Genomic DNA, 14859 nt, shown 5'->3' with positions numbered 1-14859 from the left:
GCTGGACGCAGTTTTTTGTTCAAACATTTACAGAAAATACCTTCTTTATACTTTCTTGAAAAGACTAGTACATTAGCTGGTCTTCAAAATCATTTTAAGAAATTTCCGTGTAGGAAATATACACCAGAATGTATTTGTACGTGGTCTGCAGATGTGCTTCTCCTAAATGTACCAGAGTATAGAATACTAAGGCATGAATTATCACGTCGGCAAGTTCTGGAAATGTTTTTCAATTTTTCTTTTTATGGCACCAGACGAACATCCACTTGCAATACAGTATCAGCTTACCATTTCTAATGATGTAGTCAGTTAGTATTTTATTGGTGGAAAGCGATATTTGACGTGGATTGTTGTTGTTCTCAGCGACACGGTGGATGCCTCGCCTCCATTGAAATGCGGGATTTCAGGGCTCATACCACTGATTGAATTTCCATAGACGACAATGTTAACATATGACAAGATTGCTATATGAAAATGACGAAGAAAGTTGAAAATATGGCTCAAAAATGGGAAATCAACATGCCAGTAATCAACCATATGAAAAAAGCTAACATGTTGGCCAGCTCAAACTCTTGCAAATCTCAGGTAAACAAGACACACCTACTGTATTTGGATTGCACCAAGAGAAATCACTGGAAAAACACCAAGATTAGAACATCCATTAACACACAGAATAAACCCACAGGTACACAGCCGCTAAGTAGTAAACAAAAGACCACATGTTGGTCTCACCTCTGACCCAGGTGATTACGCCCTCAAACAGGGAGCACCTGAGAAAAATAATATTTAAAAAATTTCATTAGTTCTTTCTAGGCATTTAAATTGACTACGAGCTACGAGCAGCCATTGGTTAATTAGTGGCATGAGACCTGAAATGAGCCCCACAAGCTCTTTCTCATCCGGGTATTTTGTTACGCCCTCTAGGATTGTTTTCATTCGAAAGTCGGGACTCAAACATTGAAATAACATGACAACGATCAGTATATTTTAAGGTATATCAATAAATTTCACGAATACTTGTTGTTAGTAATACTAGTATATTAAAGTTGCTTTCCAACTTTGTAAAACATGACTCCCAAAATAAGCTAAAAACATAAAATGTGTTCAAATAATGTTGTTTTTATATATCCTATATTTAAAATAAGTTTATGAAATGCAGTCCCTCACTCTCTTGGCTATTATGGCCGATTTTTCGTCGCCGGAGTGATTTACATCAATAATGTTGGTTCTCTGGACATCATTTTGATATTATCAAAAAATCATAGAAGATTGGGCGAAAATCAGTCGTTTTTTGCCTCGATGTGTTTTCGCTCGGAAACGAAAGGGATGGATGGTTTCATTTGTTTCGAGTCAGTTGTAATTAGTTTCAAGAAACACATCAACTTGTTTTTGGTTAATATAGAACAAATTCTGTTCCAATGAAGGGTTTTGATATGCTAATCGAATATTTTAAATTTATTTTTAGAACGTCTTCCGTCTCCCCAACTCTCCAAAATTTGGCAATGGTACTAGGAAATAATGGACTTCCTGTTCACGCGTCTTTTGTGTGCCAGGCGACAGTTCCTGACATTGAATGTCATTGTTGTCTCTCCTGACTTATTTTTTTTGATTGTAGCAATGTTAACGCCAGTGTAGGTGAAAACGCACACCTATACTCAAGAACTCGACAACATTCACTTGAACGTTTGTATTACTTTTAAGAATAGAAGATGATGGAAACACGATCGGTGATTTAGATGCTTTCCTGGACCGTTGTATTAAGTGTTCATTTCCATGTATTTTTGTACATTTTCAGTGGCGGTGGCACGGGGGGGGGGGGGGGCTGAAACTATGTTTGTCAATAAGATTTGCCACTCAAAATACAGGAAATAGGTTTCAGGGGTCTAGATTTCGAAATTGATCAGGGGAGCATGCCTCGGACCCCCTGGTAACGTCGCGGATCTCGCCCCCATGCGGAATTTCGTGCCTGTGCATTTGTGGCTCTCAGTTTCAGCGTGTGAAATGGTGTCGTTGTTGAAGCCAACTGCCGACTTATTGCTGCCCTATTGTACCTGTATGGCCAGAAGGTTGTCGTCATACGGCATTTATGAACGAAATTTACATTACAATCGTACTGGGTACGATATACTGCAAATGACTTACCAGTGGCGGATCCAGCAAAATGCATTGGGGGGGGGGAAGCTTCGCTTAAAATTTACGGAGCGTAAATCGCAGAGAAGCTATGCGTAATCCAGATGATATGAATCGTCATGCGCCCCCCCCCCCCCTCTGGATCCGCCACTGTGACTTACATAACATACTAGTACATATTAAAACGTTGTTGATTTTTTGTACGATAGTCCTATAGGGAAATTTACTGTAACACAACACAAGCGACCAACAACAATAAACAAAACAATCGATATTGCAAAATAATTTATTAGAATTCCTGCATAAAAGTACAAAATCATATATTAGATGCATAAATGAATGATTATGGCAGGCGTAACCGGTACTTTCTTCTGTCACGGTTATATAACAAATACTTTTACTAATATTTGATAGGAGATAGGTATGTTTATACTAAAATATATTATACGTCCATTAAAATTACCAAAACCTCAATGGTAAGCTAAATTATCCAGTGTGATTTTGGATTTTGAATTTGAAGCCAGTTATAGAACTATGAACAAATATTTTAATGCTAGTAGCTAAAACAATATTTGATATATTAAAAGTTCCCACTCAATAGTTTTACATTACCCATCCGCAATCACAACACTCGATGGTGTATATCTTGGTCCAGAGTCTTCAGATTTACAAAGTGCTATTTTGATAACCACGTGACTGGCATTGGTAAAAGTATCCATAATGTTGGCATATTTATTCCATCTGTCTTTCGACTAACAATACTCCCCAGTTGTTTCTTGTCAGTACAAAATACATGAAAAGACAGTAACATGTGATTTAGTAAAAAAATCTATATGTACTATTGAGATAGAGTGTTCGACTAATTGCACAAAGTATGGTGGTAAACTTTCTGGTTAGATTGGTTGTCAAAGCTCTAAAATTCGAGCTGTTAATTTTGGAGATGTGATGATCTGCTGTAATTAGTGCGATAGCTCAAGCCTTAATATCTGCGTAGTTAAGCATAATAACCACTTAGTGTGTTTATTGTCGCCGACATTGATTCATTGCCGACTACGCCGTGGATCACAGTCCCTTTGTGCTTGGACGTATGTGTGTATTATTATAAATGTAGTTACATAGCATCACTAGTACCATAGCATATACATCACTCTGTATATGCTAGCATTCATCAATACCTGAAAATTATGTTCCTAATAAAGGATGAGAAAAACATCTTCAATGTATATATTAAGAATAATGATATGGTTACGACGCTGGTTGTTAAATTGGTCGACATGAATATTTTAAATTAGTAGTGTGTATTTTTTTTAAAGTATTTTGAAATGTACGTTACATAAATGTTTGTACGGTACATACTCTATTCAGTATTCAGCAGTATTCCTGAATGTGCATGGTAATTCCCGTTATGCACAGCGTGACTCATCCACACTTATTTCCACACAATGGCACATGTTTGATGTCACGATCATTGTGTTTTTTTTATTTGTGGACATTATTATAACGAAATACCAAAACAAACATGATAAAGGAAATATTAACTGCATTTAGTTGTTCAAAAAACTTTGTTTTTATTATATTGTATAAAATAATCACTATTTAAAAACAGCAATTTTTTAAACAAATATAAATTGCTGATAACATTTATAATATTTAGCATACTTTCATTTCCGGACATTATACTTGTTAATTTTACCTTCTCATTGCAAATCGTGGTCAGTGGATGAGGAAGTAATCTTACTCCACCCGAATTCAAAATTTTCTGCTTGGATAAATTGCAAATTGTCTTAATTTATCTATATTTGAATACAAAACATTTTCATTTCGCGATTTAATTTATTTGCTAGTGTGACTGCCCATGCTGATCCCGTGCGTCCATGTGCGTGATTGGAAATTAACACAGGGAATTAAACCTGTGTATAGAATTCACGTTTAAACGATATTTCAATCAACAAGTTAACGAGAGTGACCATGCACGCATTGATTGTGATTTTGGTGACACAACTCCTCGTTTCCAGGCAACTGAAATCACAGTAACAATCCCAGCATGGTAGAAGTGAGCTGGTATACAAATAACAATAATAAAAGATGTACCTCTCGAACCACGCGTTTTTGCAATTCGTGAAATGGGTTCCATTTTGACCTCACTTTTGATCAAGTAAATGGTAATGCGACTAAATGGCAATACACAAGTCGAATTTCGGACATCACAAACAACATATATAGCTATGCAAGCAATGTTCAAATGTTCAACTTTACTTAGTAACGATTGGTCCCAGAGACATAAATAACACATACATTTATGTTTTACGTCCAATCTCATTGTTCTGTCGTGGTGATGGAGGGTATGTGAATATTTCAAAACAACTAGGCAAGGGGCGTTGAAGCTATTTTGTTTAGGCCCAGAAATAAAGATATTTTGTCCAAGCGCCATAGTCGCCTTCTTTGTGACAATTAAACTGTAGAGATATTAGGTTCGATCTAAAGAAATACACATTAGTTAATTTCAGATGGTCTAGCATTATTCCTTATCCAGCCACGATAACGCCAGGCTGCTAACTTCTATTATATATTCGCAGTAAAACAATAAGAGTAAACATGTGATCAACCAATGACTGCAGCCGTTTGCGTGATTACGTAATTACTAGTACCATGGGTACATCTCAAATCTTAAAGCACTGCAGGATCGCCACTACGGAACGTAGTTAGTATCTCATGTGTGTATAAATTTTGTTTGAAGCCTTCGACACATGTAATTATATGTGTACCGTATTGAATGCAACATTTACAGTTGTTTTTTTGTATAGCCACCATGTCTCTCCGTTTTAAATTTATGAAACAACTATTTTACTCTAGTTACCATAGCGACCGAGCGATCGTCGGACATCAAACATTACATACTTTCTTAGGTTAGTGTTGTTTTGCGATAACACAAAATGTTAATGATTTTTGACGAAAAAATACGCCAAAATGATATAGTGTATATTTAAATATCATCTACATCCAAACGAGTTATCTGTCGTATCTCAGTCAAGCCTTATTTAGACATTCTTCTCATGATCTAGGAATTGAACTCGGTAGACATGAGTGCATTACAGAAAATAAAATAAACTTTAAATAATATATTGTGAAAATATTTTTATTTTATTTAAGAATGGAACCAATACCCAGTATATATTATCATAACAAAACTACACAGCTGATTCGAAGTATTATTTGTATACGTCGAAAGATGCGAATAAAAAACGCGTACTTTCATAGAACTCTGTGTGAATAATTGTATACTGCTCACGACTGATGCATTACTTATAAATAAAATAACCATTTCAGAATTAGATAAACAATTTAGAATTGAATATTATCCGAAGTTGGTCACTCACTCATCATAGTGACACCACAAAAGCCAATCTGTTCTGTGTGTTGCCGTTCAACACCACTCAAATTTCCCTTTTTTGTGATGACAAAGAAATGAATAGACATTATAAATAACGAATCCAATCACAAGAATAGATTTACGAGGTTCAACACGAATCGACTATTTGCTATTCAATATAAAACAGATTTATTGCCATATCAACGCCACAGGCTCCAGTTTCCCGGCAGCAAGCATGTAATCTGCGTGACGATATAAAGTTAAAATCATTTTGATAATTAAAAATGCACGGAGAACAAGCTTCTAAATTTTCCAACAAAGATATTCGTGGTGTCATTAAATATACTGGCTGAATAAATGTCATTTGACTTTTTGTCAGTGCAATTAATGGTATATGAACATATAAATTTTATTACGCTTACAGTAATTTATGCTGTCATCCTTAGAATGGTTCAGTTAAGGAGTCCGTTGTATGGCAATTGTATTCATCACAATGATAGTAATAGTTACAAGAAATTCGTGCCCTTTAGTTAGCTGAAAAAAATATACTTCCTTGTTCGATCTAGTTATAGCTTTAAGTATTTTTCTTATCGTATTTCATCAGTTAGATTATGTACAATTAGACTAATATTAATGGACTTTTTTATATCTAATCAAATAAATCATAAAATATATAGTTTGAAATACGCACGTATGTGAGCGTTTAAAATAAGTTGTTTCTTGGTGTTTAGCTCATGTTTGCTATATCCAGTAGTACGCAACAACTATTCTTTATTGAAGGTAAGTAACTTATTGTCTAAAGTGAACGTTTCCTTTGTGCGTACCATGACTGAACCTTGTTATGGTTTTCATATCTGACTTAGTTCTTGGAATTGTAATTGGGCCGTAAATTATTGAATAATGCGACGTAGGCCTCAAATTTAGGGCATGTAATGTTATATATATATATATATCAACCAATCATTCAAACTAGGTACTCGGCAAAACATACACGTTTAATAATCATTACATTAATTATTATAAATGCTTTTGTAGAGTTAAAATACTTTTGCTATAGCAATATTTGAGTGGATGCGCACTGGACCAAACAGGTGAACCAAACACCATTAATAATAATGACCAGAAACTCGCAAAACAAAATCGCGATTATACTCCCAATTTGGCGAAATGTTGTTAAAATATATTTTACAGAGAACCAAATATAGGTTATCGCTGGTATACGCATGCGTTTTGAGAACACCCCCATACGCGCCCACCATATTTTCCACAGGAGGAGGCATAGCGATGTTTGAGTGGGCAGCAGACATCGAATGTATTCATAAGATTTCATAAGAACGACCCGTGCATTTGATCAAACATGTTTCTTTTACACATTTGACGAGGCTTGTTTTTCAAACTGGTTCCAGTCAGTAACCGGTACATAACTTTGCCGGTGATAAAATTCGTGGAAACAATGTTTAAGGCTGACATGTAACCACGACCTTAGTCAGGAGATGTAAGAGAACTGGGTGTTCAAGACAAAACATTAAAACTAATTTATATTAAAAACGACACCGATTCTTTAATTCGTGGATAGCATCATTTAAATAAATAACTACGTCAATGAGCGTCACTGTGTTTCTCGATCTTCTATTCATTCAACTAACTGAAATTTACAAAGAAGAGATATTAACAAAACCGTATGAATCTTTAATATGTCGTGAATGAAATTTTTGAATCTGGGTTGACACAATAGCATTTGTCCGTCGAGGATACTTACCATAAGAAAGTATATAAAATTACTAGTGCAGGCCAAAATGTGGGTACCCACATTAAACAATCGACAGTGCTGTCAGTTACACAAATATAATGACGACGCAAGCTATGTTTAAAAATAAGCATCGCTAGTTTCATTGTAGATATTATTAAGTGTTCAGTTAATAAGTGTCCATTGATCAAAGTCGGTGAACTGCAACAGCTTAATGGGCTTGCATATCTTAACCACAATCTTTCGCGGGTAATAAACACACTAAAACTGATTAAAATATATTAATTACATCTAATTTTTTCAATGAACTTTCCTAACCCTAACTAAGTGTGTATTCACGCATAACTACTTGTAATTACTTTAATCAAAATAGTTTGTGATTTAACATAATTACCACAATTACAATACAACTGAGATATAAGAGTGCCAACAGAATCACTGGATTGCTGTAACACAACCGTCTACATTTTCCTTAGATTCAACATTCATTTTGACGTTCGATTTAGTATGTATAGCTGTTGTTACATACAAGAATATTGTACCCGATGCTGGCTTTGTTATCGATTTATTCCTTCATTTTAAAACATATTGGATTGTAATATCATGACAAAAAATATCATATTTTATATATTTCTTATTTTATTTCAGTATCAATATGATGATGTTTGTGAAGATATCGCTAATAACACTGGTGGTTGTAATTGCTGGTGTTTCAGCCAAGGTAAGATATTCTTACTTTGTATTCCCGGTAGTTTAATGGACGGAACATGTTCGTATCTAGAAGAGGGTCTGGGTGGTGTGTCTCCTATTTGTTTCATTCATATAGAAATCTGAAATGATCTGCAGCAAGGAAATAATAATGTGCATTGAACACAAATCTGTTGTTGCTTTTTTGTTCATCGACTAAATAATCTGATAGCTAGAGTATAAAACAACATCGGCTCTGATATTTTATTTATCGATATGTGATAATACGAAATTCAAATAGTACATCTATAAGTATGTATTTCATATTATTTTTCTGAATTGTTCATTATATACATTAATGGGCACGTTACAACAATACGATGGGATAGTGTATGTAGAATGGCCTGAACTACAGAATAAAACATTTGAAAGCAGTATTATAGCCTATATTTTGATATAGCGTCAGAAACCGCAAAACATTACCGTCGATTCCTTTGTGATTTACCATGTCGATACCACAATCGAATTTCGACGTAAAGCATGCTGGTATGGACATTAGTTTCTTGATTTTTTTTTGGAACATGTCTTAATTTATAGAATATATCTTATTCGCAGTGGCCGTCGTGATCTTGTTGACAGCTACTTGTTTTTCCCCTCCCCCAAATAATGTTTCATTCTATACAATCATTACGTCCACTGTTCGTCTAACTGATGTAATCGTGGTATTTGGAACGGATAAAGTGTATTATTATACATCTGTCACCGTAACGCCATAAGTTACAGCGTGCCGTAATTTTGCGGTATTTTACGGGGTATTTTCATCCTACCATATTAAGAAATGCGAATTTCAAATATGGAATGATTACGCGCATAAGCGTCCTCTAATAATAAAAGCAAACATGATGGCTGCCATCAGGGTTTGACCGGACTCCAGACTCCAAGAAGTTCGCTGATTCTGTTCTACACATTTTAAATTTCGGCATTCCCATTGTGTATCCTTTGAAGGAAAAGATGTATAATAATAAGCTTATTACGAGAATACCTCAACGTATGCACTCAGACAGTACGCCGCGCATCGACCGACGCGCATACTCCAGTTGTACTGTCTTCGTGCATACTTTGAAGTATTCCATTAATAACCTCACAGTGTACACATTGCAAGTGCGTTCGAGTGAACTACGAAAATTAAACGTTACGCATTTATATATGTCGTGGTAATTATCATATTATCGACTAATGCAATGTACAAAACATTATTCGTTGTGCCAAATATATACACATAAAACTAGCGATTGCAATTGCAGTGCCAAATTACACAGAAATCGAATGTTTATGAATTATTCTATTCTTCAGCATTAAAGTGGCGCGTTTATTTTGTCAGAGGCATAGATTTGATATGTCGATTCATTGGTTGAAATGAATTAATATTGATCACGTTAGTAGAGATCATGGAGTTATATGTACAATTCTTATTATATTCTTTTTTCTAATCTATCTTATCTCAATCTTGTCACGAAATGCAGAAAGGTGGTGGTGAGTTATAACTAAAATTCTTTTGTTTTTATATTTTACGATTTTCCACAACCAGGAACCTTTGTCTTTTGAATTCCCACTTAACTGTCGCGTATTGATACATCGTTATCGATTGCAACCACGAGGTATCCTTGCTTTATGGGGGAAACAGCTGATATTTGGGGCGTGGAACAAAACACGTAAATGACTAGCTGAAAGGTCAAACATACTGTGTAATATATTGAAACTAATGAATCGCGTATTAATTTACGATGGATGCTGTCTCTTTTACAAAGACAAAGAAGGCACTAGTTATTGAATATATGATGTGAAAAGTTGTAACAATAAATATTGTCTTTTCTTGGTTAAGGTGGCGGAGGTGGAGGCGGTGGTGGGGCATCTTCAGGTCTAAGTGAGTATTAAACTGAGTTTTTTTCTTATTCTCTAGTTAGTTTGGCGAATGATCTTTTCTAAATAGGTCATTATTTTTCACCTACTTGCGTGGATTGAGTTTTTTACATTTCGATGTCTTATCATATAAGGCCTGATTGATTTAGTCTACAGTTACAAGAAAAGATACCGTATTTGATCGTAATACTGAACTTTTGATATGACTGACATTCTCTCAATATATTATGTTAGTGGTTTCAGATATCTGTAAGTCATTTTTTTTTAAAAAGCCTCAATATTCCTTTTGCCTTTAAAATAATCTGATATTTATGCGCACTCACCAGATACCACTGTATATAACATGACTGTTTTTGAAACATTGTGTTTGTTATTTATTGAATGACATAAATATGACTACACTTTTTTCACATGTCCAATACACACAGTATGTGAATGCGCTAGATTTTTTTTTTCATTTTTGGAAAAACGAAAGATGAGTTTCAATTGTTTAATGATAATTAGATGTTGTTTGGAAAACAATAAGATAACGATCAATTGGTCGCGTATATCAACCAGTGAAGTGATATAATATGTTTGGTCAGTTAATCTGACCGAGGACAATTTGTGAGAGCAAAGACATTTGACTTGAGAAGGCGAGTCAGTCTTACAATGAAGTATTAGTCAAAAAGCATAAGGTGGTTTAAAGTGTGAATTTATTTCAGAATGCCCTGACCCTAATGGAAAATTAAAGAGATCAGGCCAGAGTTACACCGATGATGATGGGTGCACGGTTTGGTAAGTAGATGAACTGAATATGCCAAGGGCAATATCACAAATTTAATTTGAATATGTCCAATCAGCCAATCCAATTCATGGTACCACATTGATATGTCCCATCAGCCAATCTAATTCATGGTACCACATTGATATGTCCCATCAGCCAATCTAATTCATGGAACCACATTGATATGTCCCATCAGCCAATCTAATTCATGGTACCACATTGATATGTCCCATCAGCCAATCTAATTCATGGTACCACATTGATATGTCCCATCAGCCAATCTAATTCATGGTACCACATTGATATGTCCCATCAGCCAATCTAATTCATGGTACCACATTGATATGTCCCATCAGCCAATCTAATTCATGGTACCACATTGATATGTCCCATCAGCCAATCCAATTCATGGTACCACATTGATATGTCCCATCAGCCAATCCAATTACTGGTACCGAATTGACATGTTCAATCAGCCAATCCAACGAGCTGATAAATATAGTTGCCTGAAAGTTTAAATATATATGTTCGAAACAATGACAAACAATATTTTCGCAACACGCTACAGCAACTGATAATTGCGACATTCTTGTATTGATGTACATTGATATTCAATGCGCCAATCAAATTCATGAAAACGCATTGATATCAGTCAATCCAATTGCAACATCATATAAATTGACAACAACAAAAACCAAAATGAGTTCATATGTATATTTGTTTACAGCACTTGCGATGGAGCAACTGGTGTATTTGATTGTGACAACTCTCCTTGTGACACCTCGGGATGTAAGTACAGCTCCCATTTCATATAATACCTTTAACCGAAACAGTGTCATTTACTGTTTGTCGCATATTCTGATATAGTAGTCGGAATGCAACTTTAATAGCGTCTTCAGTGTTAGCACCGCGTCCTCTGGCGACAAATCTCATTTGTGACGTGAATGTATGTAATGAACACAGATGATGGCGTTCATTTGTAGTCGTTTGCCAATGAAAACAAAATATTTAGTATGTTCTAAAAGACTGCAATAAAACAAAGTTGTATATTTGAATGAAATTCATACATTTACATCTATCTACATCATGTTGACGTTGCTATAGTAGTGGGTGCTTATTATAACAACTGTTCATTATGTATACTGAATTGAATATAACGAATCTATGAAGCTGCATAACAACATATAGGACAATGGCAAAATGTTGAGACTGATGATGTCACTCATTCAAATTCATATAACTACTATTTCCGTTACCATGGATACAATATAACTTGTCAAATCTTCCTTACGCATACAGTAGTGTGATATTGTAATTCAGTCAACAAATCTTGTATTTTATTCAGTTTCCGGGTCCAGCAATAGTGGATGTCTTTATAATACTGACTCATATAAAGTAGGCGCTGTCTGGGAAATTGACCAGTGCGGAAATTCGTGGTAAGCGTCATAACTGAATATCGGCTGTAGAGGTAGTGTTAGCGGATATTGTCAATACTAGTGCGTGGTGTACATACTATATAGTATACAGCCGAAGGCAAAATGGTGTGGCGGTTTCATGTACGTGCTGACTAGATGATCGTCATGTACGATTCTGCATAAACTTTGCCTCACGTAGTATTTTCTATGAAGCACGTGAAATTAGAAAGTAGAGCTGCAGGGATGAAACATGACGCTAAATAACAAAATATAAATCAGTATTAAAAACTTGTGTTACGTGCGCCTGCACACACACTTTTTCGTCCTCTGTTATGACACTAAACATGACTTTTACATTAATGGTCTTAAAATTGCTTCTTTTTTTCAGTACGTGTGTCAGTGACGGCGTGATTTCTTGCACTGCTGATTCTTGCTGTAAGTCCGTAATCTATTAGTATCTCACTATTTTAATAATATCGTAACCGCAGGTAAAAAAAAAAATGTTTTGTTGGTAGTTATCGCCATTGTAGGACTAGGTAAATCTCTATTCCTCACTCGTATTCCGGTGACGTGTTTTCTGTTCCAGATAGGTATTTGAAAAAGGGATGTTAAAATGATAATAATCAACGGATATTTTTAATACATCGGAATATGAAAGCAAACGCAAACTAGAGAAGATGAACAATTTATGTTTCTACAATATTTAGCAAAATTTATTCAAAGATTAATAGGTCGTTTTTTTAGATAATCGTGGAACGTCTTGGTCCAGCTCGTTGAATTCAGGGGTAGAATTTTTTGTACGAACTATCAAAACAGAGATAAAACAGAGATAAACACACCGAAGCGTGAACATCTATCCTGTGAACTGTGTGGCCCGTGAACCGTCGTAATGCACTGTTCTTATGGGCTGTCGGACTGTGACGTCACTTGTTTACAATACGCGGGCAAAACATAAGAAAGTGCGACGGCCTATACGTCACGCCCTCTGTGACGTAATTGATATGACGGAAACGTTCATACATTGTGTTGATGCGTGGTCGCGCGTCAATAAAAAGTACTATTTTTTTTTATAAATTTGCCATACACTAAATAACGAACGACAACACCAACAAACACGGAAATCTGCACCGACAATTGTTATAGTTGTGAGGAGAATTCTTGTAAACGAATCCCTAGAATGTTTGTTTGGCAATGGCCGCCAGCATCCACTGAAAGCGTTAGAACCCCGAGGTGTCCCATTTTGTCCCGACAGTGCGTTCATCGTTTTCTTGATATATAGTTGTATTTAGAACATTGAACGGAAAAAAAGAAACACTATTTACAAAATCTACAAGTCTCCTGACTCGCTCCCGTCGGAATCTCGGCGGCCATATTTGTCTTAAGTATATTGTAAATGTATTTTTCAAAAAAGTGTTCAAAGATCAATTATGCAAACTTATGCACACACAAACTACAAACGTTATTCCATGTTTCCGTTACATTGAATAAATCACCATACAAATAACTAGTTCAATTAAAGATTGCTTACTGAATTTAATTTTACTTTTTTCAGTTGTTGGGGCTAGAAAGTAATCACGAAATTCAAGATGCATTGTTTAAAGATATGAACGTCACATCGCGCACAGTGCCTCAAAGAAGAAGTATTGAATAAAGTAAAATAAAAATAGCGAGAGATTTGATGAACATGTGTATTTCATTCATATTGAGACTGGGAGTGATACCGATTGTATGGCGTTTATTCTCAATGTTAAAATTAGTTCACAGAACTTTTGTGTTTGGTGTATTACTATGATAATATATATTCGAAATATGTCATCAAGCGATGACGTGGCGTCATATAATCCAGAAGTTCAGTTCGTGAACTAGATAACAAACGTTCTTCTAACAATAATCGAATAATGGTATATTGTAACAATCCGAGAGAATGGTGTCTCAACGGCCTGAATGAGGGTGGTTGTTGCCTGTATGCGTGTCTGTCTGTTCTTTGTTTGTAAGCCGTCTCCATTTATGTACATACGATTACATTGCTTCTGTATTCAATCATGGTATAGACTTCTTATATTTGAACCTATTGTGTAATATTGGTTTTATTCGAAGTAGTTATCTGAGGGTAACATTACACGTGTGTAGAATCTATCTATGCTCGGTGTAATGTCTATACGATTCTATATTTGTACTCACTTGCATTGTGCTTCGTATACGTTAACACTTGTCTCTTTGTTTTATTTTTAACACGTGTTACATCGTCGGTGATATTCCAATGTGTTTGGCAAGTTTGAGATCCCGTTTCGTACGAATTTGACAGTAGTACTTAGAGGGCGCACACTAATGAAATCACAGCGATATGATTAGATTTGGGTTTAATTAGACTAAATTATTGGTAAACCTTCAACAGTCAATTTATTTAAAGGAAACATCAATCCAAACAACATAATGACCCCTAAAGAAAATGCTCCACAAATGTAGGTGAATGCAATTTACAGTTTTTTTATATTACTTTTCATTCTCTAGATATTCAACTTTATATCAGTATTATGTAGTCAACCATCTTGATTCTCGAGCTCATAGTTGCTGTCGACATAGGAAGTAAAGTAAGCAAATAACACCGAATAAACGGCAAGGTAAAGACTATGTCTAATTATAGTAAATACGTACTGCGTGCGTGACTCGAACCGGCGCTCGCGTACGGCACCTAATCGCCTAGCTACACGCCACTACACGTCTTCCCCTCGGCCACCGGGCATCCCCAAAAAAGGATGCTTAATAACCGAGCTTATTACGTGCAGAGAACGTGAAACCCGTCCACGCGATACGCGCCACACAG

The 14859-nt window shown here is 35.5% G+C and overlaps 1 protein-coding gene across 1 annotated transcript; it reads left to right on the top strand.

The window, feature by feature from the left end:
• Nucleotides 1–9451: 9451 nt before the first annotated feature.
• On the top strand, nt 9452–13714 carry LOC144362649 (uncharacterized). The gene is made up of 7 exons (XM_078013774.1): nt 9452–9467; nt 9817–9858; nt 10559–10631; nt 11348–11409; nt 11966–12056; nt 12424–12470; nt 13588–13714. The coding sequence occupies exons 1-7, from the start codon at nt 9452–9454 to the stop codon at nt 13605–13607; spliced, it is 351 nt and encodes a 116-aa protein (XP_077869900.1). The 3' UTR covers nt 13608–13714.
• Nucleotides 13715–14859: the final 1145 nt, after the last annotated feature.

The sequence above is a fragment of the Saccoglossus kowalevskii genome, chromosome 18 (assembly GCF_978046115.1).
Source record: "Saccoglossus kowalevskii chromosome 18, keSacKowa6.1, whole genome shotgun sequence".
Classification (NCBI taxonomy): domain Eukaryota; kingdom Metazoa; phylum Hemichordata; class Enteropneusta; family Harrimaniidae; genus Saccoglossus; species Saccoglossus kowalevskii.
Note: the sequence above shows the minus strand (reverse complement) of the source record. Positions and strands in the feature narration are given on the sequence as shown.

Coding starts and splice junctions, on each gene's coding strand:
- LOC144362649 (XM_078013774.1), top strand. Junction 10,632..11,347: donor GATGATGGGTGCACGGTTTG/GTAAGTAGATGA, acceptor ATTTGTTTACAG/CACTTGCGATGGAGCAACTG. Junction 12,471..13,587: donor TTGCACTGCTGATTCTTGCT/GTAAGTCCGTAA, acceptor TACTTTTTTCAG/TTGTTGGGGCTAGAAAGTAA.